Source organism: Gastrolobium bilobum, unplaced genomic scaffold (assembly GCF_033153095.1).
Source record: "Gastrolobium bilobum isolate Gb01-03AN ecotype WA unplaced genomic scaffold, APGP_CSIRO_Gbil_v1 utg2368, whole genome shotgun sequence".
Lineage (NCBI taxonomy): Eukaryota > Viridiplantae > Streptophyta > Magnoliopsida > Fabales > Fabaceae > Gastrolobium > Gastrolobium bilobum.
In genome coordinates, this window is record NW_026898232.1 from 449,086 (window position 1) to 472,568 (window position 23,483).

General features: G+C 34.1%; 4 protein-coding genes and 1 pseudogene across 5 annotated transcripts; 4 read left to right on the forward strand and 1 right to left on the reverse strand.

Annotated features, from left to right (window-relative positions):
* The first annotated feature begins 4,109 nt into the window (after window positions 1–4,109).
* LOC133314069 (UPF0051 protein ABCI8, chloroplastic-like) lies at window positions 4,110–8,621 on the forward strand. Of its 2 annotated transcripts, XM_061515508.1 has the most exons (4): window positions 4,110–5,174; window positions 5,238–5,363; window positions 5,514–5,597; window positions 8,175–8,621. In XM_061515508.1, exons 1-4 carry the CDS (start codon window positions 4,176–4,178, stop codon window positions 8,391–8,393), a joined length of 1,428 nt encoding a protein of 475 aa, XP_061371492.1. In that variant the 5' UTR covers window positions 4,110–4,175; the 3' UTR covers window positions 8,394–8,621. The 2 variants fall into 2 exon arrangements, with proteins under 2 accessions (XP_061371492.1, XP_061371491.1); XM_061515507.1 differs by having other exon boundaries at window positions 4,118–5,597.
* A 1,220-nt stretch (window positions 8,622–9,841) lies between these two features.
* Window positions 9,842–12,682, reverse strand: LOC133314085 (uncharacterized). Its single transcript, XM_061515528.1, has 5 exons — window positions 12,340–12,682; window positions 11,989–12,024; window positions 11,142–11,343; window positions 10,217–10,295; window positions 9,842–10,092 (listed from the first exon to the last, which is right to left on the reverse strand). The coding sequence occupies exons 1-5, from the start codon at window positions 12,516–12,518 to the stop codon at window positions 9,962–9,964; spliced, it is 627 nt and encodes a 208-aa protein (XP_061371512.1). The 5' UTR covers window positions 12,519–12,682; the 3' UTR covers window positions 9,842–9,961.
* A 1,887-nt stretch (window positions 12,683–14,569) lies between these two features.
* On the forward strand, window positions 14,570–16,393 carry LOC133314086 (putative pentatricopeptide repeat-containing protein At5g37570). The gene is made up of 2 exons (XM_061515529.1): window positions 14,570–15,589; window positions 15,717–16,393. Exons 1-2 carry the CDS (start codon window positions 14,572–14,574, stop codon window positions 16,391–16,393), a joined length of 1,695 nt encoding a protein of 564 aa, XP_061371513.1. The 5' UTR covers window positions 14,570–14,571.
* Window positions 16,394–16,841: 448 nt separating this feature from the next.
* On the forward strand, window positions 16,842–17,268 carry LOC133314087 (metalloendoproteinase 1-like). Its single transcript, XM_061515530.1, has 2 exons — window positions 16,842–17,085; window positions 17,156–17,268. Exons 1-2 carry the CDS (start codon window positions 16,842–16,844, stop codon window positions 17,266–17,268), a joined length of 357 nt encoding a protein of 118 aa, XP_061371514.1.
* A 2,966-nt stretch (window positions 17,269–20,234) lies between these two features.
* On the forward strand, window positions 20,235–22,776 carry LOC133314077 (cytochrome P450 82A3-like; annotated as a pseudogene).
* Window positions 22,777–23,483: the final 707 nt, after the last annotated feature.

Genomic DNA, 23,483 nt, shown 5'->3' on the forward strand with positions numbered 1-23,483 from the left:
AGCCCGTGTGTTTCAGAACATATAGGAAAAGAAGCTGTCGAAAGTTTGGAGGTAGGAGTTAAATCGTCTGGCAATAATGACACTGGAATTCCATTAACCGGTTCAGTTCCTGAGACACTGGACCATTGTTATGTAAATCATGAAGTTCCAAGTTTAAATATTGAATGTGAGGTAGATGGATCTGGTAAAGGCACTACAGATGATTGTAACGGTTGCAAGGAAGATCCTTCAATAGCTGAGCCAATTACAAAGAAAAAGCGAAAGAGTAAAAGGCAAAAAGAGGACTCAGTGCGAGATGATAATTCAAAAGATAATTGTTAACAATGAATCTTTTTCCTTTTGATGTTTAAATTCTTCTGTTCCTCATGTGTATATTAGAAACATATTCTTTATAGATAAATTACATCAAGTTCTGTAACTTCGTATGTTATTTTTGGCAGCCAATCATTGCTGGAGATGGGCACAAAGGACTTGACTTTTGTCAAACTAAACCAATTAAGGAAAACTGAAGGAATATTAGTTTATCCTTTCGCAATCAGTTTCAGAACATTTAAAATAAAGCAATTGCAAAAAATCGAAGAAGATTTAAAACAAAAGTGGACGGATAGCCATTTTACTTAAAAAAAAAATGGACGGATAGCCAGTACAATCAAAATCACAAGCATGGATATAGAGAGATTAGAAGGATATGGACGGATGCAGAGGTGGTAACTTTGATGGAAGATAATTTAAAATAGGTATAGTGATTGGTGGCAGAAGAAGAGAGAGAGGGTACGAGAGGAAGTGAGGAGAAAGAAAGGAGAAAAAATGGTTTATTTTATCAGTTCGTTTTTTCTGCAGTTACTGCAGATAAGTTATCTGCAGTAACCCTATACGACGTCGTTTTGGGGCGGAAATCATGGTGTTTTTGTAATTTTAATTTATTTCAGGATTATAATAGTCTTTATATTTATAATTTTTTAAGATTTTAATATCAAAACGACATCGTTTTGGGAATAAATGTAGATAACTTATCTGCATTAACTGCAAAAATATTTTTCCCTTATTTTATATCATAAATATCGACCATTAAATGAGATTGTAATTGAATAGTAGGCAAAATAAAAGTGGGTTTTTCTTAACATATATATTTAATTGATTTAATAATATAGTTTGAGGAGGTTAATTATTTCAATTAAGAGTCGAGGGTGGTTTTTTAAGGAGAGGTCTATGTATAGGGTAGTAAATTGTAATTTAGCCTAAAATGAATGTGCTATTAAATATCGGTAGATGTAGTTTAGTATTCATATCCCTTAGTAAGGTGTTCATTGGTACGATCATAATTGTATTTTTTAATGAGTTTTGATAATTGAATTGATGGTATAAATAAAGTGCTTGGTGTTTGTCATTTTAAATAATATAAGTTATGTCATTTTAGGAGAGAGATAGACACAGAAAATAGAAATCATGGGAGAGAGAAAGTGAGATTTTTTTTTTAATTTAAAATTTAAATAAAAAATTTATTCTGTGTCTATCTCTCTCTTAAAATGACATAATTTTATGTCATTTAAAATGACAAACACTTTTTCCATAAATTAATTTAAAAATTAAACCGAATAAAAAAATAATAATGAGATAAATTAATTCAAAATTAGTTCAAACCTTCTTCGAATTAAATCAGAACTAATTTGTATATTCGAATTGACTCTGATTCAGTCCAAAATCAATTATAAATCATAATATAATTTTGAAATATGAACTGATTTTGTATCGGTCCTGAACATATTTAATAAAAAAAGACTCATATTAAATCAAATCATTTAATTCTTTTTTATTTTGGTTTGATTTAAGAAAAAATCAATTCGGGTCAAACTAGAGTCGAACAAAAGGGAGTTAGGGTGAGGCGTCGCCCCCCTAAATTTTGAAAAAAAAAATAGTTAGAAGTACTCATTTGGGAGACTGGAAGAGTATATATGGGCATAAATAGTGATGATTGGTTTGAAGACTAATGTGTGCTTTGGCTGTTTTTAATAAATAGTTATTTAAACAGTGATGATCAAACTAATGAGCCTTAAAGCTGACAAAAAATATTCACCATCCAATGGTTCTGCACCTCCAAGTTTCTCAATGCTTTGGTCTTAAACTTGTCTGCAACAATTCCCACACATCTCTGCACAACACTTCCACTAACACCCGTCATCGTCTCCCACAATATCTCCTCTACATACTTGGATGACAACACTCCCCCACTAGTAAACACAGCCTTTTGGAACACAGTAGTCCTATTTGAAAGATTTACTGAGAACTTCACCAAATCATCTCCTCCCACACAACACCAATCCTTGCTCTTCCAACCATCGCACCCCACTTGGAAAAATAACGAATCTCTTTCTAGCTTCTGACTCAACCTTGGCCAAACCGAACCTATCCTTAAGTCTAGAACATGATATCCCACGTCTCAAGGTTGTTGCTGGCAAACCTAGTTGGGTAAGAAAGGCTTGAAGCTTGAGGTGTTCAAGGGTGGAGAGAGGCACATACCCACATGACTCATAGAACCAATCTGCTAGCAGTTCAACAACAGAGCCAACCAGTTCCTTATTCATAGCAATTGATGAAGAATTCTAGGGACTCTTAAGCTTCTTCACACTGTCTTCAAAAATAGCCAAAGCACATAAATTAGAATGTCTTTGTATATGCTTAAAAGATGATTGATTTGAGACTTTTGATTATTTTTGTATGTATGGGCATGCTCCACATACTTGTATAATATTCCACATAATGAATTAATAAGGCTGCTAATAAAATGCCCTATGGCAGAGAAATAGAATCCAAATATCTTTTCTAAGGCATGAAAATTTTAATGAGATCCCATGGCATATAATTTGTCCTGACATTCTTGGAAACAAATAGAGCATAAGAAATGATTCCAAAAAATATTTTTTTAATAACATAAATGCAATTACTAATGTGTGAGGTAAACAACTAAATTAAAATAAATAGATAAAGAATTATTGATTAGAAGGGATCAATGTACAATAGATTTAATATTTGATTTTCGTATGCCACAGAAAAAAATTCTGAATCAGCGATTGGGTCAAACCATGTACATCTTGTATGTATGGATGAACTTTGAGTTTTCATAACGTTGGATGTATAATGTAATTATCCCATGAAATATAATTACTTTCCTATCCTATTTAGAGTTATATATAAACACATTGCTTCTATTGAAAATTTGATGATGAATGGAATAAGAATATAGTAACATTAACCTACTTTTCAAAAATTCATACTTTGATCTTTTTTCATGTTTTTTCTCTTATTTTTTACGTGTTCCTTTTCCGCCATTTTATAAAAGAATAATATTAATCATTATACTTTTGAATGATATGGATGAAATAGAATAAGTCTGACAATTTATCTGATTTTATTTCATTTAATATTGTTTTCATTTATTTTTTAATAAACAATTTCATTTACTTGTATAAAATATCATAAAAATATTTTTTAAATTAATACAAATAAATTATCTGCATTTACTTTCAAAATGACGTAGTTTTGGAATTAAAAATATATAATTATAAATATTATAATAACACTGAAATAAATTAAAATTATAAAAATATCATAATTTCCGTCCCAAAATGACATCATATTAGACTCAGTGCAGATAACTTATATGCAGTAACTGCAGAAAACGAACCCATAAAATATCTAAAAAATAAGAGTAAATATTCTTTTTGATCCCTAACAAAAATCATGGTTCTCACTTTAGTCCCCTACAAAAATAAATTAGTCAGTTAGTTCCTAACAAATTTAAGGTGGACCCATTTTACTCCTTTTGAGAGATTAATATGGATTTTATGGATTTTTTTTGAATTTGTAAGGGACCACGATTTCAACTAAATGGGTCCACTTTAAATTTGTTAAGGACTAATTAACTAATTTATTTTTGTGAAGGACTAAAGTGGAGACCGTATTTTGTGTTACGACTAAAAATGTATTTACTTAAAAAATAACATAGTGGACTTATTTTTATTTTCGTCTTTGCATTCAAAAAAATGATTTTGTTTTTCTTATTAAGCATTAATTTTTATGACAACTTAATCACGTAGTTGATGTGGATTAAATCTGGACCAAAAAATTGCTCCTACGTTGGTGTTGTGAGGATCTCCTTGTTTGAGAAAACCTCATCCATGGCTTCTCTTCGTCTTCTTGCGAACAGTGTCTCAACCTTCTCTCATCAACCCACTTCTTCCGATTCCAAGTTTCGAAATCTCCGAACTCCAAAGCTTCCAACTTTGAAACCCAAAAAAAAACACAGCTCAAGGGTCCTTAACGTTGGTGCTGATGTGGGTTTCACTTCTCCTTCTCCTTCTCCTCCCACAAGCTCCGATGAAAAAATCCGTGAGATTCTTCGCAATCGTGACTATGACAAGAAATTCGGTTTCAACATCGACATCGATTCCTTCTCAATTCCCAAAGGTCTCTCCAAAGAGACCATAAAGTTGATATCTTCCTTGAAAGAGGAACCCCTTTGGATGCTTGAGTTTAGGTTGAGTGCTTTTGAAAAATTCTTGAGCATGGAGGAACCTAATTGGTCAGACAACACATACCCATCAATTGATTTTCAAGATATGTGCTATTACTCTGCACCAAAGAAGAAACCCACCTTGAATTCCCTTGATGATGCTGACCCTGAACTCCTTATGTACTTTGATAAATTGGGTGTCCCTCTGAATGAGAGGAACCGTTTGGCTAATGTTGCAGTGGATGCTGTTCTTGACAGTGTTTCCATTGCTACAACTCATAGGAAGGCTTTGGAGAAAGCTGGTGTTATCTTTTGTTCAATATCTGAGGCTATTAGGGAGTACCCTGATTTGGTTAGAAAGTACTTGGGGAGAGTTGTGCCTAGTGGGGATAACTATTTTGCAGCTTTGAATTCAGCAGTTTTTAGTGATGGATCCTTTTGTTACATTCCTAAGGATACTAAGTGCCCTATGCAGATTTCAACTTACTTTAGGATCAATGCTTTGGAGACTGGGCAGTTTGAGAGGACTTTGATTGTCGCAGATGATAGGAGTTTTGTGGAGTATTTGGAGGGATGTACTGCACCTTCTTATGATAGGAACCAGCTTCATGCTGCTGTTGTGGAATTGTATTGTGCTGAAGGTGCAGAAATTAAGTACTCCACTGTGCAGAATTGGTATGCTGGTGATGAGGATGGGAATGGAGGGATATACAATTTTGTCACAAAGAGAGGACTTTGTGCTGGGGCACACTCTAAGATATCATGGACACAAGTGGAGACAGGATCAGCTATTACTTGGAAATATCCCAGTGTTGTTTTGGAGGGAGATGATACTGTTGGGGAGTTTTATTCGGTTGCTTTGACTAATAACTATCAACAAGCGGATACAGGTACAAAGATGATTCACAAGGGGAAGAACACAAAGAGTAGGATTATCTCCAAGGGTATATCAGTTGGACACTCAAGGAACTGTTATAGAGGGCTTGTTCAGGTTCAATCAAAGGCAGAGAATGCTAGAAACTCCTCTCAGTGTGACTCAATGCTTATTGGTGATAAAGCAGCTGCCAATACATATCCTTACATCCAGGTAAGTTCTTTCTTTTTTATTTATTTAATAAATTTTTACTCTGCAAAAAATTTGAGATTTCTGTTTATGCTTGTTTCAGTATGTGGCAGTCTTAATAATTTTGGTATATAGGCTGTTAAATAAGTTTGAGCTTTGATATTAGAAAGTGATGAGAAAGTGAGAGAAAAAGCTAGAAAGTGGAGACGAGAAATCTGAGAGTGAAGACATGTAAATTTGAGAATGAATTCACAATACAAAGGTTACACAGGGTTTCAATATATATAGAAGACAGATCTGACTCATCACTGAGTCTGCACTACTAACAGACCTAACAAACTCTGAAACAGAAAGCTAACAGTAAGGGAAAATATTCTGTAACGCCAAGCACACAGTAAACTCTACTGATATGAATACAACAGCATGGAAGTACATAATACACTCTAATACACCCCCTCAAACTCAGGTGGTTGGGCATAGTCAAGCACCCTGAGTTTGTGCCAAAGATTAGCAAACCGATCAGAAGAGAGGGGCTTGGTTAAGGTATTTGCAATCTGATCTACTGCTGGAAGATGCAAGACTATGAGTTCTTTAGCCAGAACGCGCTCACGAATAAAAAAAGATATCTAACTCCATGTGCTTTGTCCTATCATGGAGCACTGGATTATGACTTATGAGATAGAGCCACGGTGCTAAGGTTGTCACAGAATCTTGGAAGTGGTGAAAGGAACATGAAGTTCTTTAAGAAGTGATTGCACCCAAAGAATCTCAGCACTAGTGAGAGCCAAGCTTCTGTATTCTGCTTCAGTGGTTGACCGAGCTTCCAATGTTTGTTTCTTGGACCACCGAGATATTAAATTTGGTCCAAAGAAGAGGCAAGCACCAGAAGTGGAACTCCTATCATCTGGGTCACTTGCCCAGTCTGCATCACAATAGCCAGTGAGAGAAAAGGGGAGACTGGAAGAGGCTGGTTGAAGTGATAGGCCAAAGGTGATTGTCCCTTTTAAGTATCTAAGAATACGCTTTACTATCTGCCAATGCTCCTCAAGAGGTTGTCCCATATATTGACATACTTTATTGACTGAGTAAAAGATCTCTGGTCTAGTAATAGGGACATACTGCAATGTCCCCACTATTGACCTATAGTCAGCAAAATAATGAGAGCCATACCTTGTCATCTTGCAACTAGAAGGCATAGGATCTCACATATTAGCCTTTGCAAGAAGATCACCAATGTATTTAGCTTAAGAGAGAAGATGAGCTCCACTGGAACACCTGATTACCTCAACACCCAAGAAGTACTCTAAGTCTCCTAGATCCTTGAGAGCAAAAGTAGAATGCAGTTGGGTGATTAGAGTATTAATATATTCAGAATCTGTACAGGTGACAATAATATCGTCAACATACACCAACATATAGACACACCTTGCCTTATCTCTTAGAATGAACAAAGAGGAGTCACACTTACTGGATTGAAAACCAAGTGAGATCAATGAGTGCTTTAACCTGTCAAACCAGGCTCTAGGGGCCTGTTTAAGGCCATAAAGAGCCTTGTGGAGTTTACATACCAACGACATGTCAGCTGCCTCAAATCCGTGAGGTTGGGACATGTATACTTCTTCCTCTAACAGCCCTTTGAGGAAGGCATTATTATATCTAATTGACAAAGTTTCCAGCCATATGTAAGAGCTAGAGTCAGCACCACCCAAACTGTAACAGGCTTGACAACTTGTGAGAAAGTTTCATTGTAATCAAACCCATGTTCTTAATGAAATCCTTTAGCTACAAGCCTAGCCTTGTATTTATTAACAGTTGCATTAGTATTCTCTTTCACCTTGAAGACCCACTTGCATCCAATAGCTTTCCAGTGAGCAGGTAAAGAAACAAGGGATCATATCCCATTAGATAATAAAGCATCATATTCAGCTTGCATAGCTTCAAGCCACTTTGGACTGGCCAAGGCTTGTTTAACTGAAGTTGGTTCAAGATGAGTAACCAAAGCCAAGGGTCTATGGGCAGCTTTAGACCTGGTGACAATAGAGCGAGTAGGAGAGGATGAGCTTAGACTCTCGGATGGAACATAGGCATATTGAGAAGAAGAGGAAGTTGGACTATAGGAAGAAGTGTCACTAGGAATAGGAGAATGAGAGACAGAAATATTCTGAGAAGAAGATTCTGAAGCACTAACAGGAGAACCAAGGAAATTTGGAGGAAGTCAGAACTATAATTTCTTGGATGTTCTATTACAGGATATTAGTATTTCTTAAACAGCTGAATCGTGCTATCTCTTTCAAGAGGTTCTCCTGGTTCTGATCTTCCCATTTTCCATTTTCCTTTGGCTAATAGGAGCTTCTTCAAAAGTAGCTTTAGTGTTAAGGTAGCTTCAATGTGTTAGGTCTCCTGTTGCTGGTTGAAACTTGAAAGAGTTCATCAGTAATAGGGCAAGGAGTTAGTTCTCCTCTATTTCAAAAGTACTATTTTTGTTCAGTTGATTTCCCTGACTTAGTACCCATTCCTTCCCCCTTTTTCTATATTTTTCCTGAAAACCAGAACTTGCAATGAAACTTTTATTTTGCTAATTAGATCATAATTATTTTGCAGGTGAAGAATCCTACGGCAAGAATTGAACACGAAGCTAGTACATCCAAAATTGGTGAAGATCAATTGTTTTACTTTCAACAAAGGGGAATAAACTATGAAAGAGCCATGGCTGCTATGATCTCTGGGTTTTGCCGTGATGTCTTCAATGAGCTTCCAGATGAATTTGGCTCTGAGGTGAACCAACTCATGAGCTTGAAGTTAGAGGGGTCTGTAGGTTAAACAGCTTGTGATGCATCAGTTTGTAAGTTATTGTGTTGTAACTTGTTAAGCTGAGTGGTATTTGCAATTGTAGTCTTAAAAAAAAGATTTCAAACTGTGTTAGGAAGGACATATACATGATGTATATATCTCTATATATATTTTCTTCAACTGCATTGAATAAGTGTCATGAATAGTGATGAGTTCTCAACTGGAATGTATTTTCACTGCGAAAATAGAATTTAATACGTCCTTAATTTTAAATAATGTAGTGTTTCGTCAGATTCTGTTGAGAAGTATTCTGAATGAAAATTGATAAAAAGGTCATGGGAAATGTTATGTTGAATTGACAATAATCTAAACCTGTTGCTATCAAATACCAAATAATCAGGCTTACCGGTTTCCAGCTTTATCACATTTCTATTGGTGCATTCCTCTCTCTCTGTGTGTGTGTGTGTGTGTGTGTTGAAATTTGTAACAATAAATCCATTAAGGCATGGTGCTATTAGGATAATTCTTTTTAATTCCATTTCCACTTCTTAAATATAATCAATGACAGCTACAGATGGTACCATATTGGTTTCATTAGTAGCATGTTATTTTAAGTTATGGGAATGTTGTTTCCTCTGCAACAGTGTGAAGCCTGGAAATGCTTTCACATGAGAAAGGAATAACCATGATCCAAGATTATTATTTGGGAAAGTGCCATTGTAGACATGCTTTCGGCATTTGCGTCCAACATACTGAAAACATTTGAGCATAAATACTGAGGTCTTTTGTAGCAACCCACTTATACACAGAAGCACATGCTCCCAATGGCCACACCTACAATATGTGTTTGTTTTTAATTCTACAATATATGTTCCTTCATTTTTGTTATTTTCATTACCACATAATTAGGATTTCTCTTTGTGATTTGATAGTAATTCAGTTACAAACATTTACTATTAAATAGGTGTGCATTTGGAATGAAAAGCAGAGAAGATTATTGACTCATTTCTCCCTTGTGTCTCCTCTTTCCTCTCTTGCTCTTCTCCTCTTTTCAGCAATTCTCTTTCCTGTAGCACTGCTACATCTTTGGTACATTAGTCAAACATCAATATACAAAAAACCCGGGCTTTTGCAGGGATATACATTGTCACAACGAAGATAGTTAAAATCGAGATTTTACATAAAATTAGAAAAGGGATAAAAAATCATAAAACGTAAAATCGTAACGTAAAAAGATCGTAGAAAATCGTAAAAGCGTTTAGAATATTAGTAAAATCGTTTTGATGAAAAAAAATCATAAAATCGTAATGATAAATCGAGATTTTAACAATCATGGTCACAAATACACATCTATCTCCATTTTTTCCTATAGAGGCAATAAAATGGGGTGTAACAGTGACAATTTTAAAAACTGTACATCGTTTTGGCATTTACTAATAACCCACGACAGGAATAGCAATTAGAAGAGCATTCAAGGTTGTTGTGTATATATGATAGGATCATGTTGGGAAGCAAATACGAATTAGCAAAATGACACTTTTTATTAATTTCCAACACTTTAGACATCACAAGTGGGGTTTTTCCCCCTCCCCTTACTACTACAGGCGTACAATTTTAGGATGTAGGTACTGTTCCACTGTGAGAGGTTTTGGACCACCAAACCAATCAATTAAAAATACATTTCCAATTTCTAATTTGAAGACTTGAAAGTTGTGATCCTTAGGCCAGCCTGTTAAACATCATAAGAACAAAAAGGAATGAATCAGATTCTAGCAACCGATGTGTATATAAAGAGCAAGGCATGACAAGGGAAAGTATAAATGCTTCTAATTCATTGCTTTTTGGGCAATTACCCTTCATCTCTGAATGTTTGGAAAACAAGGCATTTCTAGCATATTCGGCTTCCTTGAACTTTTCATCAACCAATTTCAGCTGAAACGCAAAGGAAGAGTTGTCAAATCCCAAGAATTATTATCTGCGTAAACCAAAAGCAGTTTCTTTATGATTTTCCCTTTGAAGAATGATCCGTTTACAAATTTTTTTTTACAAATTACACTAAGTATGACCGGTCATACACTTTGAAGTATGACCGGTCATACTTAGTGTAGTTTGTAAATAAAAAGTTTGTAAATATAACCTTTCCCTTTCCCTTTTCTTGAATAAGTATTCTAAAGAAGAACTAACTAAACAAATTGGAACTAACAATCCATAAATAATAGACTTCTAATTCCATAAAAGTTTGTAAATATAACCTTCCCCTTTCCCTTTTCTTGAATAAGTATTCTAAAGAAGAACTAACTAAACAAATTGGAACTAACGGATCCATAAATAATAGACTTCTAATTCCATAAAATTTGAACTATGTCACCATTTTTTTTCTGATATGGTTATCAAGGTACTTTCACCAAACAAAACAAAATTTACACCTATATGCAGGAAATTTGTGGTGAGATCTGAATCAAGATATGCAAAAGTGCTTCACAAACCTGTCTTCTTGTTGTCATCTTAACATTTCAATGATAATTTAAAACATTAAATAAATTGGATTAGGATCATTTTACACTAGTGATAAGTTACATTTTCAATTTTGGCCGTTGATCTCACTTATATCTAATGGCTCTAATTTTTAATTATGTAAGTCATTGGATGCAAGTGGATCAATAACTGAGAACAAGGCTACCCTAAATAAATTATATTTAATAACGATTCATTTTTCCTGCATATAAATCATACTTTTAATGCATAATCATATTCAACAGAATTCATTTTTTCAGTCACCTTTCCTGTTAATGTAATTTTTGAACAAGTAGGATTCTCTGGGTCTATCTTGCCACAGGTCCCAAGAGGGTATTCACTGACTGTGAATGAAGCTCTTTGGTCTTTCAATGCATTTCTCGCCGTTGGATCTAGACTTGTCAAGTAAAAGTATGGGATGCCACCTCCTTTGTTAGGTAGTCCATCACTAAAGGATACCACATTCCTGCATATAGATAATATAACTTAAGACTACTTTGGGAAATAAAGGTTAGAGGAAACTTAAGATTACAGTTATGACATAAGATAATTCACAGAAAGCCCTTTTTTTATTTTATCTAAGCTTAAAACCATGGACATCAAGAAGTGTATAAAATATTTGTAGAATTTATGTACAGCACATAAATTAATTCAGAAGGCTGGTTGCATTAAAAGTTAAAGGAATAGCTAAAGAAAAGAATGAGATTAACACTATCTTGATAAAATTCCTATTTTATTGACCTGAACCATTATGCATCACTCATCAGCATACAACACAAAACCAAATAAATACAAAACCAAATAAATAAAGGGCGTTATTAATTTCTTCTTATTGGAGAGAAGTTACATCCACGTGCTTCTCAGGATACGGTTTCGTATCTTGAGATTTTTTTTTTCCGTATCCTGAAAAGCACATGACTGCAACAGATAATTTCTATTTCCTACGGCTGAAGAGTAACATTCCCCTAAATAAAACCCTTTTCCAATAAACAGTAAACCATAGCCATGACTGATTCACTTTGAACTTTGAAGAAAGGAGTTGTATTTTGATTCAGCTTGAACACACCTTCATAGCACAAAATATCAAATTATAAGAGGAGGAAATACTTACCCAAAGGGTGCTCCATCCAAATCAGCAGAGACAGTACTGCAAAGAAACAAAGAAATGAAGAGTTCAGCTACATGGTTTGAGTTTTCCAACAAGATAAATCAAATAAAGAGAACTGAATATAAATTATAATAACAAAGTTGGCAATTTTGTATTCTTTCATTATGTAACATGTGAAGAATTTGGACTCTCATGACCACTTTTATAATCCTTAACCGGATTATAATCAATTCACCAAAATAAAAAAAAAACAAAATAAAAACTTAGCCAATCATAAAGAAAGCATCAACATGATAAAAAAACCAAATCGAAGAACAAAGAAAAAAAAAAAAAACTCAGGTAGAGAGAGTCTACCTCAAGACACCCCAGGAATTCTGAGAGATCAACCAACGAGCTGTGGCAGCAGCATCATTTGGGTCAGGTTTTGTTTGGATTGACAGTATTCTGCCATGTACTACAGAATCCTGGGAACTCACCGACAACAACACCAAAGGTACAAAAACATACAAGATTTTCATGATATCCATAACCATGTTTGTGTCTCACAAGCCTCACCACACCACAACGATATTTAAAGGTTCTATTTCTACCAAAAGCTTGAGCTTCACTGTATTAAAATAGTGGCAGAAATTCTTATTCATCTTAAGTAACATACAACAGCTCAAATCATCTCAATTACTCCTTCAATTTCCAGTATTTTTTTTTAATGTGTACCTCTTTTAATGTATTAAACATGCAACTATCTTATATTAGATAAATAATATTATAATAATAATGAAAACTATGGAAAAGTTCAAAAAGCTCACGTGATTTATGTTAGAATGATTTATTTTTCTATTCTTTTTATTTATTTACTTCCATTATAATTTTTCCATCCAAATCCATCTCATTGAAACTTTTATAAATGAAAAAAACTACTCTTATGTAACGTAAAAGTAATTTTATCTTCTATAAACTCATCGAAAATCGTAATATTTTTTTTTTATAAATAGTAAGTCCCACTACATGTGTGTTTACAACATAAAATATCTTCTATCGTGTAACATGAAATTAGAAGATTAAATAAATCCTTTATAAATATGTCTATTTTGTCTCCTGAGCAACAAAAAAGCCACAAATAAAAGCATGTGGGGATAAGTGATTAAAAACAAACAAACACATGAGGTAAGTAATTAATAAAAATGTAAGGGGAAAAACCGCAGGGTTTTTTGAATTTTTCCTTTTTTATTTCCCTACTATAAAAACAATTTGAATAATAATATCGTAATTTTAGAAAAATTATGATATGTTTCTATATTTTTATTTTTAGAATAAATTTTAACTACAAAATTATTCATAATTAAATTTATGCTTATCTATTAGACTTGGGATTACTATAATCTTTACCTTCTTATTTTATTTTCACAAACTAATATATATACATTGTGCATTGATAGATGATTATAAGAAGAGAGAAACAAAGTGTTGCTTCTTCGACACCTAATCAAAGTCCACCGAATGCATTAATGCAAACTCCATTAGCATCAACAGATCCATTGAATTATTGAATTTATTTTTAACACAAAATAGTGTAACCGATTATTAAACTTTTTTAATTGATTATTAAATTTTTTAATCATTATTAAATAGTGTTGATAACTTAGAATATCACATTATTTCCAGTTATATTGTGGTTTTAATCTATTTCGACAATACCTCTATGTGGGTTTTTTTTGACATTTTTGCCCCTCATTAAATAATTGATAATCATTTTGTCCCTTACTTACAACTATTCACCAACCTGCTTCACTTTAATCAATTAACTTCAATATTTAATCGATTAAACAGTGAAAATACGCAAAAAAAAAATTGATCCGTGATTTAATCGATTAAATCACGCCACACATCCTATATTTACACTTCTCGATCTTATTTCAACTATACTCATTTTTTACACCAAAACCTCTCTTGTTTCTCATCTGTAATCCAATCTATCAAGAGACTATTTCATCCCATCATCTCTAAAGCCTTAATCTTATGAAATCATTATCATTGCACTTATATATTCTTTTGTTATTGGAAAAATCCGAACCCAAATCTCCAAAATCAGAACCCTAGTCTCAAATTCGTGTGAAAGATGAGCTGAAGTCCAAACATGTATGTTACCCTATTTTTTTTAATCACTTATCCTTGGTTTTTCTTTTTTTTCTTTTTAATCACTTATCTCTGTATTATTTTTATTGTTTACTGTGTAAAATATGACATATTTGCCAAAATTTTATTGGTGTTAGAGGTGAATTTGGATAAAAAAAGGAAAATGTTTTTACCATGTTACATGAAAAATCTTATCTCATGTTACACACATCAAAATCTGAGTCAATATTTTTTTTTTTTTTTAATTGTGAGACCCACTTAATTATGTTTCTACAAAAAACAATGTTATTTCATGTAACATGGAAAAACATTGAAAAACAAAATTGAAAAGATAAATGATTAAAAAAAAATAAAGAGTTAAATTCTTGAAAAAAACCACTTAAATGCTAAACTGAGGGAGGTTTGAATTCATTGCCATTGCTCTCTCTCTCAAACTAATGACTCAATTTCAACATGAGAACTACCACTTCATCATTCAAACAATTGCTCAATGCTGCCGAAACCATTGGTCATCTCAAACAAACCCAAGCTCTGTTTCTCAAACTCCTCACTCACCAACCACCCCATTACTACCAATACTTCTTGGGTAGTCTGCTACTCCGGGTTCTCCACTTTTCCGGTGAAAAATCCAATCTTTTCTATGCCCACCAACTGTTTGACACAATGCCAAAGTGCCCCAATGGCTTTCTCTGGACCTCCCTTATTCGTGCGTTCCTATTCCATCATACCCATTTGCGCCATTGCATTTCTACCTACGCTAGAATGCACCAAAATGGGGTTTTGCCATCTGGGTTCACCTTCCCCACAGTTCTCACTGCGTGCGGGCGAGTCCCTGCCATGTCTGAAGGAAAACAAGTGCATGCAAGGGTTGTGCAGTCAGGTTTTCTTGGAAACAAGTTTGTGCAAACTGCACTCCTGGACATGTACTCGAAATTCGGCTGTGTTTGTGATGCACGCCACGTGTTTGATGGAATGAATGATAGAGATGTTGTTGCCTGGACGGCGATGATTTGTGGGTATTCCAAGGTGGGAATGATGGTTGATGCACGGTGGCTCTTTGATAACATGGGGGAACGGAATTCTTTTACTTGGACTACTATGGTTGCTGGATATGCAAATTGTGGTGATATGAAAGCTGCCAAGGAATTGTATGATGTCATGAATGACACGGATGAGGTTACATGGATTTCAATGATAGCTGGTTATGGAAAGTTGGGTAACGTGAGTGAAGCCAGAAGAGTATTTGATGGGATACCAGTGCCACAGAATGCATCAACTTGTGCAGCAATGCTGGCTTGTTATGCCCAAAATGGATATGCAAAGGAAGCTATTGACATGTATAATAAAATGAGACAAGCAAAGACTAAAATCACAGAGTTCGCAATGGTGGGTGCTATGTCAGCTTGTGCACAACTTCGGGATATTAATATGTCAAACACATTAACAGACCATCTCGAGGAGGGTTGCTGTGGTAAGTCCTTCCACTATTGGTTTTCTGTAGTTTAATATTTTGCCAATTCTAAATCTTTAGGTTCGAAATGCTTGATACTAACCTTTGTCCTTTTGTTTGGTTGGAACCCATTGTTCTTTTTTCTCAGATAGGACGCATATTGTTTCCAATGCATTGATCCACATGCACTCAAAATGTGGAAATATAAACTTAGCATGGAGGGAATTCGGTACACTTAGATACAGAGATGTATATAATTACAGTGCAATGATCACAGCCTTTGCGGAGCACGGGAAATCACAAGATGCTATAGATCTTTTCATAAAGATGCAAAAGGAAGGATTAAAGCCAAACCAAGTTACATTTGTAGGTGTACTCAATGCATGTAGCTCTTCAGGTCTTATTGAAGAAGGTTGTAGGTTTTTCCAGATTATGACTGAGGTATTCGGTATTGAGCCCTTACCTGAGCACTATGCTTGCATAGTTGATCTCCTTGGGAGGGCTGGGCAACTGGAAAGGGCATACAGTTTCTTAAAGGAGAATGCAACTAGTGCTGATGCAACAACTTGGGGTTCTTTATTAGCAGCTTGCAGGGTTTATGGTGATGTGGAATTGGGTGAGACTGCAGCCAGACATCTCTTTGAGATTGACCCTGAGGATTCTGGAACTTATGTGCTTCTAGCAAACACTTATGCATTGAAGGATAAATGGGAGTGTGTAGAAGAAGTTAAGAAGTTGATGATCAGAAAGGGAATGAAAAAACCTTCAGGGTATAGTTGGATACAAAGAGAGATCAGGGGACCGTATAAAGAAGCCGCACTTTGATTGTTTAATTGCAGCCAGTTAAATATCTTCTTTCAATCAATATAATGATGTTCTCCTGATAACTTTCAGTCCGGGAAAACATTGCAGATCATTCGTTGTTGCCTTTATGTTCAAAGTTTTCAATGATCTCTCCGCCTTGAGGGGATTAGTCGTTGGCTTTCGGCTGAGGGATATCTTTGGAACAATTTCCACAAAAAAAAAGTTTTCAATTATCATGGCATGAGCTTTTAAAATTTCCAGCTTTGTTCCCTGGGCCATGCTTATATATAAGATATCAATATCAATATCATCATGGGTGGATGCTGCAACCATTGAAATCATGAGCCTCCATAAACGTAATGGGTTGGTGATGGTTGCAAACTATAGCTTCTTCCCATGATCACCAAGATGGCAAGGCTCTAAGAAGGCTCTAACATACACATACAAATCAAGTGCTCAAGTGTTGAGCATGGATGTAGTGAGGCAAGCATGCGAGAGTGCCTTCAAAAGCTGGTCACAAGTCACAGACTTCACGTTCAGCAAAACTGAGGGTGAAGATGACACATCTGACATAGTGATATGGTTCAACGGCGGCAACCACGGCTATGGCTATCCCTTTGACGGGCCAAGGATAATGCTGGCTCACATGTTTCCACTGGAAGATGGGAGGCTGCATTATGATACAGATGAGGAGTGGACCACCAATCCAATAGGTTAACATTATGATACAGATGAGGAGTGGACCACCAATCCAATAGGTTAAAAGCATGTTGATTTGTGCAGGAGGGTTCCCCCTTGTGGAAGGAGGAGGTCCTCTCCCAGAAGGTGAAGGACACCAACAGCATGGATATTTCACAGAGGTTGGTTCAGCACATGCATGCAAGAGATGGGAGTGAAGGCTACAAAAGGGAGGACCAAAGCGCGCACGGCACAGGTATCCCTTCACCCATTATTCAATCAACAAGAATACCCAGCCTTTGTTCTCAAACACCAAGTTTCTTTTCTGCAATTTTTAGTTGATTTGTAGAATCATCTTCGTAGGAATTTTTGTTTTGTTATTATATATATATATATATATATATATATATATATATATATATTGTTTTTTTTTTTTTAATCTGTAGACTGTTTTTGTTGTATGCTCATATCCATCACTATAAGTGTAAGCTAAACATTTCCTAGATTGGGGGAACAAATACCCACCGCTAATTAGGCCTGAATTATGCTTGAATTCTGTCTGCTTTGACACGTGTCATTTTTTGCTGACTGTGCAGCCTGACATGGCATATTTCGTTACACTGTGTAGCGAATTACTTGCAAACATATTTCGCTACACAGTGTAGCGAAATACGCCGCGTGGCATTTTGGCAAAATTTACTGTTGGCGTGGCAGTTTGGTAAATTTTTTTGCCAAACGTGGCAAAATGGTCACTCTTCCGATATCTTTTATGATTTTATTACCTAGGTGTTTTGATTTTAATATGTATTATGATGACTGAGTTTGAACTTAATTTTTATTTCCTTTAGTATTTGCACTTAAATTTGTGATGACTTATGTATTGGTGTGATTTGGTTATATATATATTGGATATATTTTATTTTTTTGGTTCGTAGTAAACTCTTACGTTTCGTTTACGTTTCTCGATTTTACGTTTTTGCTTCCCTCTACTGTTTCAGCGTAGACTCTACGTTTTAACAACATTGTGCATATGGGTTGTCTTGTAAGTCCAAATTTATCATAATTAATTCTTATAATTATTAATTTTTTTATGTATTATAAAATAAATATTTATATACTTTAAATCATAATTTATTTTAATTTCTTTAATATAAAGTAATTAATAGGACCACCTCAAACAACGTATATAGACTGGACAATAGGCATATAATTTACTAACTGGGCCAACAAGGAACCGGCCCAGATTGACCCCACTGAATAAGGCTACCAAATCACATTCAAAGGTTAGACCAGATTGCTCTTTAAAGTTTTGCTTCTCTTTAACATGTCTAACAAAGCCAGAGCCCTTTGATCCACCTCATAAGTCTTTCGTGAGGGCAAATAAATAAATAAATTAAAATATTACTTTTTTAATAAATAATTATAAAAAATTATTGTTTTGAACCTAATTACAAATATACTGTACTCATTCACGCCTAAATTAGGTGTGACTTATAAGCAAGTTATTGCTTCAATTGCACCATTTAAATAAGGATACTTAATGTCATATTAAAATATATACTTTCTACCAAGGGTTTGAAAAAAAAATAGTGTACAAAGTTATTGAATCACAATACATATCGTGTATCATTTTAGTCGATTTTTTCGTATTATGTATCGTGAATTATATCGAATTGTAAAATACAGAAATATAATAAAAAATAAGTTTAAAATATACATAAATATGGATTCTTTGAAAGCTTATAGCCTCTGTATGGTTTTCAAAAATAAAATACTTCTTCCTTAGAGATTTAAAGTATTTATTTAATTATTTTCTTTATTAATAAAATTTTTCAAATTAATTTCTGAGTTTAAATCACAAATCAAATATTTAATTTGTTTTCCTTATTAATAATAATTTTTAGATTTTTTTTAATTTAAATCACAAACTAAATCTTTATTTATTTTTTATATTAAAAATAAAAAAATTGATTTTCTTTTTAATTTAAATCACAAACCAAATATTTATTTATTTATTTATATTAAATCACGAAACTAAAACTCAAAGGCTTATGGGTTTAAAAACTCTTATAATACTATTATTGCAAATTCGAACTGTGAGAGATAAAATATGTCAAATGATGTGTCATTTCGTGAATCTAGAAAAATTATTTGATTTAGATACCTGAGTCAAAAGTTATGACTTTTCAAAGTTTTATGGTTCGTAAGTTGACTTTTTATGCCACGTGTCAACACCAGATGAGTCACGCCTAAATTAGATGTGAATGCCTTGTGAATCGCGCCTAACTTAAGCTTGAATGGTCACGTCTAATTTATGTATGAATTACTGCAATATATCCGTAAATAATTTTGAATAATTTCGAACAACTATATATTTATAAATATTTATTAAAATAATAATATCTTAATTTTTGTCCCTTTCATCAGATATATTCTAACCCATAACCGATGTTGACGAGTTTTTTGTGACCAAGCTCTTCCTAAACATTTTGTAAATTGAATCCTTTGATTTTTCTGTTTGGAAATACATGATAAAAGTTGGAATAACTGTAAGACTCCCAGGACATACGACCAATGTGAGAAAGACGTTGAACTCTGAAGTATCCATTTTGAAAAAGATCTGACCACAAAAAATAATAATAACTTTATAATATTTTATATTTAGTGAGCCGCCAAATTTGAAAACAAAAGTGAACGACACTTAACATCACACTCTTAGACGCGTTGTCCCGTTTTTGTCTCAAGTGGGCTAAATTATCTCATCCTTGCTCGTCAAGTCATGTTGCCCTTGCTCATCAAGTCATGTTATTGTCTGCTAGCTAGTAGATATTTTTTTGTAAACACTTGGTTCATAATACAATATTTCTGTGGAGTCATAAAAAGCTATTGCTCTGTAGGTCAACAAAAGTAAGCGGTCAAATTTGACCTTGAGAGCAGCATCTTATCCTTGCACATCAAGTTATGTTATTGCCAATTTTAGAACATTGTAATACTTTATAATAATATTTTTTCTTAAAACATTAAACACTAGAATCTTATTAAAACTTGTGAATATTTTATAAAGGGTCGTCATTAAAATTTATGAATACAATAGTCCAAAAAATGATGTCATATATGACATGTATCTATACTTATAAAAGGAAACAGAGGAACTTCAGGATCATTTGCATCCAAACCAAACATTCTCTCCATCTGCAACTCAACCTCAACTAGCTAAAATGGATTCACTCCTAAATTACCTAAACACCACTGCACTTGCAGTACTCCTTTCAATAATCTTCTTGCTTTTGTGTCTGTATCATCATTCCAAAGTTGCTCATAATAGAGAGGCTCCAACAGTTGCAGGTGCATGGCCAATACTTGGTCACCTTCCATTGTTGAATAGTTCAAAGACACCCCATAGAACATTAGGTGCCTTAGCTGACAAGTATGGACCCTTATTCACCATCAAGCTTGGTGCCAAACCAGCTTTGGTACTCAGCAACTGGGAAATGGCTAAGGAATGTTTCACCACAAACGACATTGCCGTTTCATCTCGTCCAAAACTTGTTGCTGGTGAATGCATGTCTTACAACCAAGCTTTCATTGGTTGGTCACCATATGGACCGTATTGGCGTGAACTACGTAAGATTGTTACTTCTGAGTTTCTATCAAATCGTAGAATCAAGCTATTAAGTCACATTCGTGTCCGAAGTTCAAACTTCGATTAAAGAGCTCTTAAGTGTTTGGTCTACTAGCAGAAAGAATGAGTCTAACTACGTGTTGTTGGAGCTGAAACAGTGGTTTTCTGAGTTAACATTTAACATGGTTCTCCGAATGGTGGTTGGTAAGAGGTATTTTGGTGCTACTGATGTTGCCAACAATGATAAAGCAGAGAGGTTTCTGAAGAATATATGGGAGTTCATGCGTTTGATGGGGACTTTCACTGTGGCAGATGGTGTTCCTTCTTTAAGATGGTTGGATATTGGAGGGTATGAGAAGGCCATGAAAGAAACTGCAAAGGAAATGGACAAAACTTTAAGTGAATGGTTAGAGGAACACAGACAGAAGAGGGTTTTGGGTGAAGAGATTGTAGGTGATCGAGACTTCATGGATGTGATGCTTTCGGTGCTTGATGACACACAGAATATTGAAGGGTTTGATGCTGATACCATATTCAAAGCCTCAACATTGGTATGTATATTGTACTTTGTAGTCCCTTACAAGTTATAAAACAATCATAGATTTTCTTCTCTCTTCTCCATTTTTTTGAACTTCCCACATTAAAATGTACCACTCTTTTTATTTGTTTTTCTAGAGAGGTTATCCATTGAAAATGTAGTCTTTTTAGAGGATATATGATAATCCATAAGAAAGAGGAGTGTTCATGACTTAACTAGATATTAAAATTAGATTTTGTGTATTTGTGGTTTATGATTTAGTCACACCTTAGTGGGGGCTTAACTCAACTTGAGATTATATACTATTTTCTAAGAAACCAGGAAAAGTTATTAATTAGATTCTTAAATTAAACTAATACTCTGTATATAAAAGATTAGAATTTTATATTGATGTGGATTGTTTGAAATATATATTTTAAAAGTTTTTATCACAGTGAAACTCATCTCTGATTAGAATCATTAGGTGGCTAAAAGTGATACTACATGAACTCTAAGTAATAAGTTGGAAGTTGATGAGTTTTGAAAGCAGTTGTGAAAATCAAAATTGTGAACAAATGAGGAAGTTTCTATTATGCCAAGGATTGAATCCAGAATTTCTATTTCTTTTTTATGAGATAGTATTGCAGCATTATTCTTATAAGGGAGTTGAACTTATTTGCAGGAATTGATTGTGGGAGGAACTGACACAACCGCGGTTACCCTTACATGGGCAATGTGTTTGCTATTGAGAAATCCTCTTACATTGGAAAAAGCTAAAGAAGAACTTAACACACATGTTGGGAAAGAGAGATGTGTTAGTGAATCAGATATAAATAAACTAGTATATCTTCAAGCTATAGTTAAAGAGACTCTAAGATTGTATCCACCAGCCACTATCTCATCACCCCGTGAATTCACAGAGAATTGCACTATAGGTGGCTACCATGTTAGAAAGGGAACTCGACTAATGCCAAACCTATGGAAGATCCACAGAGACCCTAGTGTTTGGTCAGATCCATTGGAGTTCAAACCAGAAAGGTTCCTTACCACTCACAAAGAGGTTGATGTTAAGGGTCATCATTTTGAGTTGTTACCATTTGGAAGTGGCAGAAGGATTTGTGCTGGAATGTCCCTTGGCTTGAGTATTGTTCATTTCACTTTGGCCAGTTTTTTGCATTCCTTTGATATCTTAAATCCATCTACTGAACCTATTGATATGACTGAATCCTTTGAATTTACCAACACCAAAGCCACCCCACTTGCGATTATGGTTAAACCATGTTTGTCTCCCAACTGTTATGAAACTATATGATCCTTAGTTAAACGGTGTTTGTCTCACAAAATGTTATGAAACCAGGTGATACTTGCGGTCTAAGGTTTCATTGAAGTGTATTGAAACCATGTAATCCTGTTATGAATTTATTTCAATGATGTATTGTTTTTAAATTTAGCAAAAATAAATAAATAAATCATGAAAGAAGAAGTAGGACATAAGCCTTGTAATCCTAGGTGTATATGGTCAATTTCATTCAACTCTATATCATGAAGTTGGGGAAGATGACAATTTGATGATTGTTTGTTGTATTACTCCATAATATTAGAAATTTAGAATTTGTATTATGGTTAAAATTGCTGATTTCAATCCAAATTCTTGTTTTGATAATTACCGTTTCTTATTTTATTGACATATTCATATTGTAATGATATTAGTATATATCAATATATGTGTAATTATGGTTAAAAATATAATATCTGTTTTTAATATAAAAAAAGGAAATTCCGAAAGTAGTGGCCCATGGGATGCCAAGAGACAATTGAGTTTTTTTGATTTAAATTGCTGACTAACCAGTCCTTTAGTTCAGCACCCAAAAAACAGCTTGCAAGAACAAGGGGCAAGCCTAATTCAGACAGCCATAATGACAGAACAATCGGTCAACAAATGCATCATGTCTTCCACTTCATTTTTGCAGATTGGGCACAAAGAATCTTTTAGAATTGAATATCCACACAGATGCAAGAGATAATTATACTTGTGTATCTACAAAAAACCTTTTTCTTTTTTATTCTTGCTTTCTTGCTCTTTTCCTTTTTCTCTTGATCTACATTTCATACAAACTATCAAAGGCTATTTATAAGCTATAAAACTGACCAACATAACTCCACACATAACACCCTCATTACTTTATAACTGACTCATTAATATTCTAACTGACATAACTGACTCATTAATATTCTAACTGACACAAGAAACTAAAAAACCAAAACTGCTAAAAAACGAACATTTAAAATTTATC

What these genes read in the sequence shown, in the direction of transcription:
- LOC133314069 (XM_061515507.1), top strand. Translation starts at nt 4,176, where the DNA reads ATGGCTTCTCTTCGTCTTCTTGCGAACAGTGTCTCAACCTTCTCTCAT. An exon ending in ATACATATCCTTACATCCAG is followed by an intron (nt 5,598 to 8,174) that starts GTAAGTTCTTTC and finishes ATTATTTTGCAG; the next exon opens with GTGAAGAATCCTACGGCAAG.
- LOC133314085 (XM_061515528.1), bottom strand. Translation starts at nt 12,518, where the DNA reads ATGGTTATGGATATCATGAAAATCTTGTATGTTTTTGTACCTTTGGTG. An exon ending in AATTCCTGGGGTGTCTTGAG is followed by an intron (nt 12,025 to 12,339) that starts GTAGACTCTCTC and finishes GTTTCTTTGCAG; the next exon opens with TACTGTCTCTGCTGATTTGG. An exon ending in AAATTACATTAACAGGAAAG is followed by an intron (nt 10,296 to 11,141) that starts GTGACTGAAAAA and finishes TTTGCGTTTCAG; the next exon opens with CTGAAATTGGTTGATGAAAA.
- LOC133314086 (XM_061515529.1), top strand. Translation starts at nt 14,572, where the DNA reads ATGAGAACTACCACTTCATCATTCAAACAATTGCTCAATGCTGCCGAA. An exon ending in TCTCGAGGAGGGTTGCTGTG is followed by an intron (nt 15,590 to 15,716) that starts GTAAGTCCTTCC and finishes CTTTTTTCTCAG; the next exon opens with ATAGGACGCATATTGTTTCC.
- LOC133314087 (XM_061515530.1), top strand. Translation starts at nt 16,842, where the DNA reads ATGGATGTAGTGAGGCAAGCATGCGAGAGTGCCTTCAAAAGCTGGTCA. An exon ending in GTGGACCACCAATCCAATAG is followed by an intron (nt 17,086 to 17,155) that starts GTTAACATTATG and finishes TGATTTGTGCAG; the next exon opens with GAGGGTTCCCCCTTGTGGAA.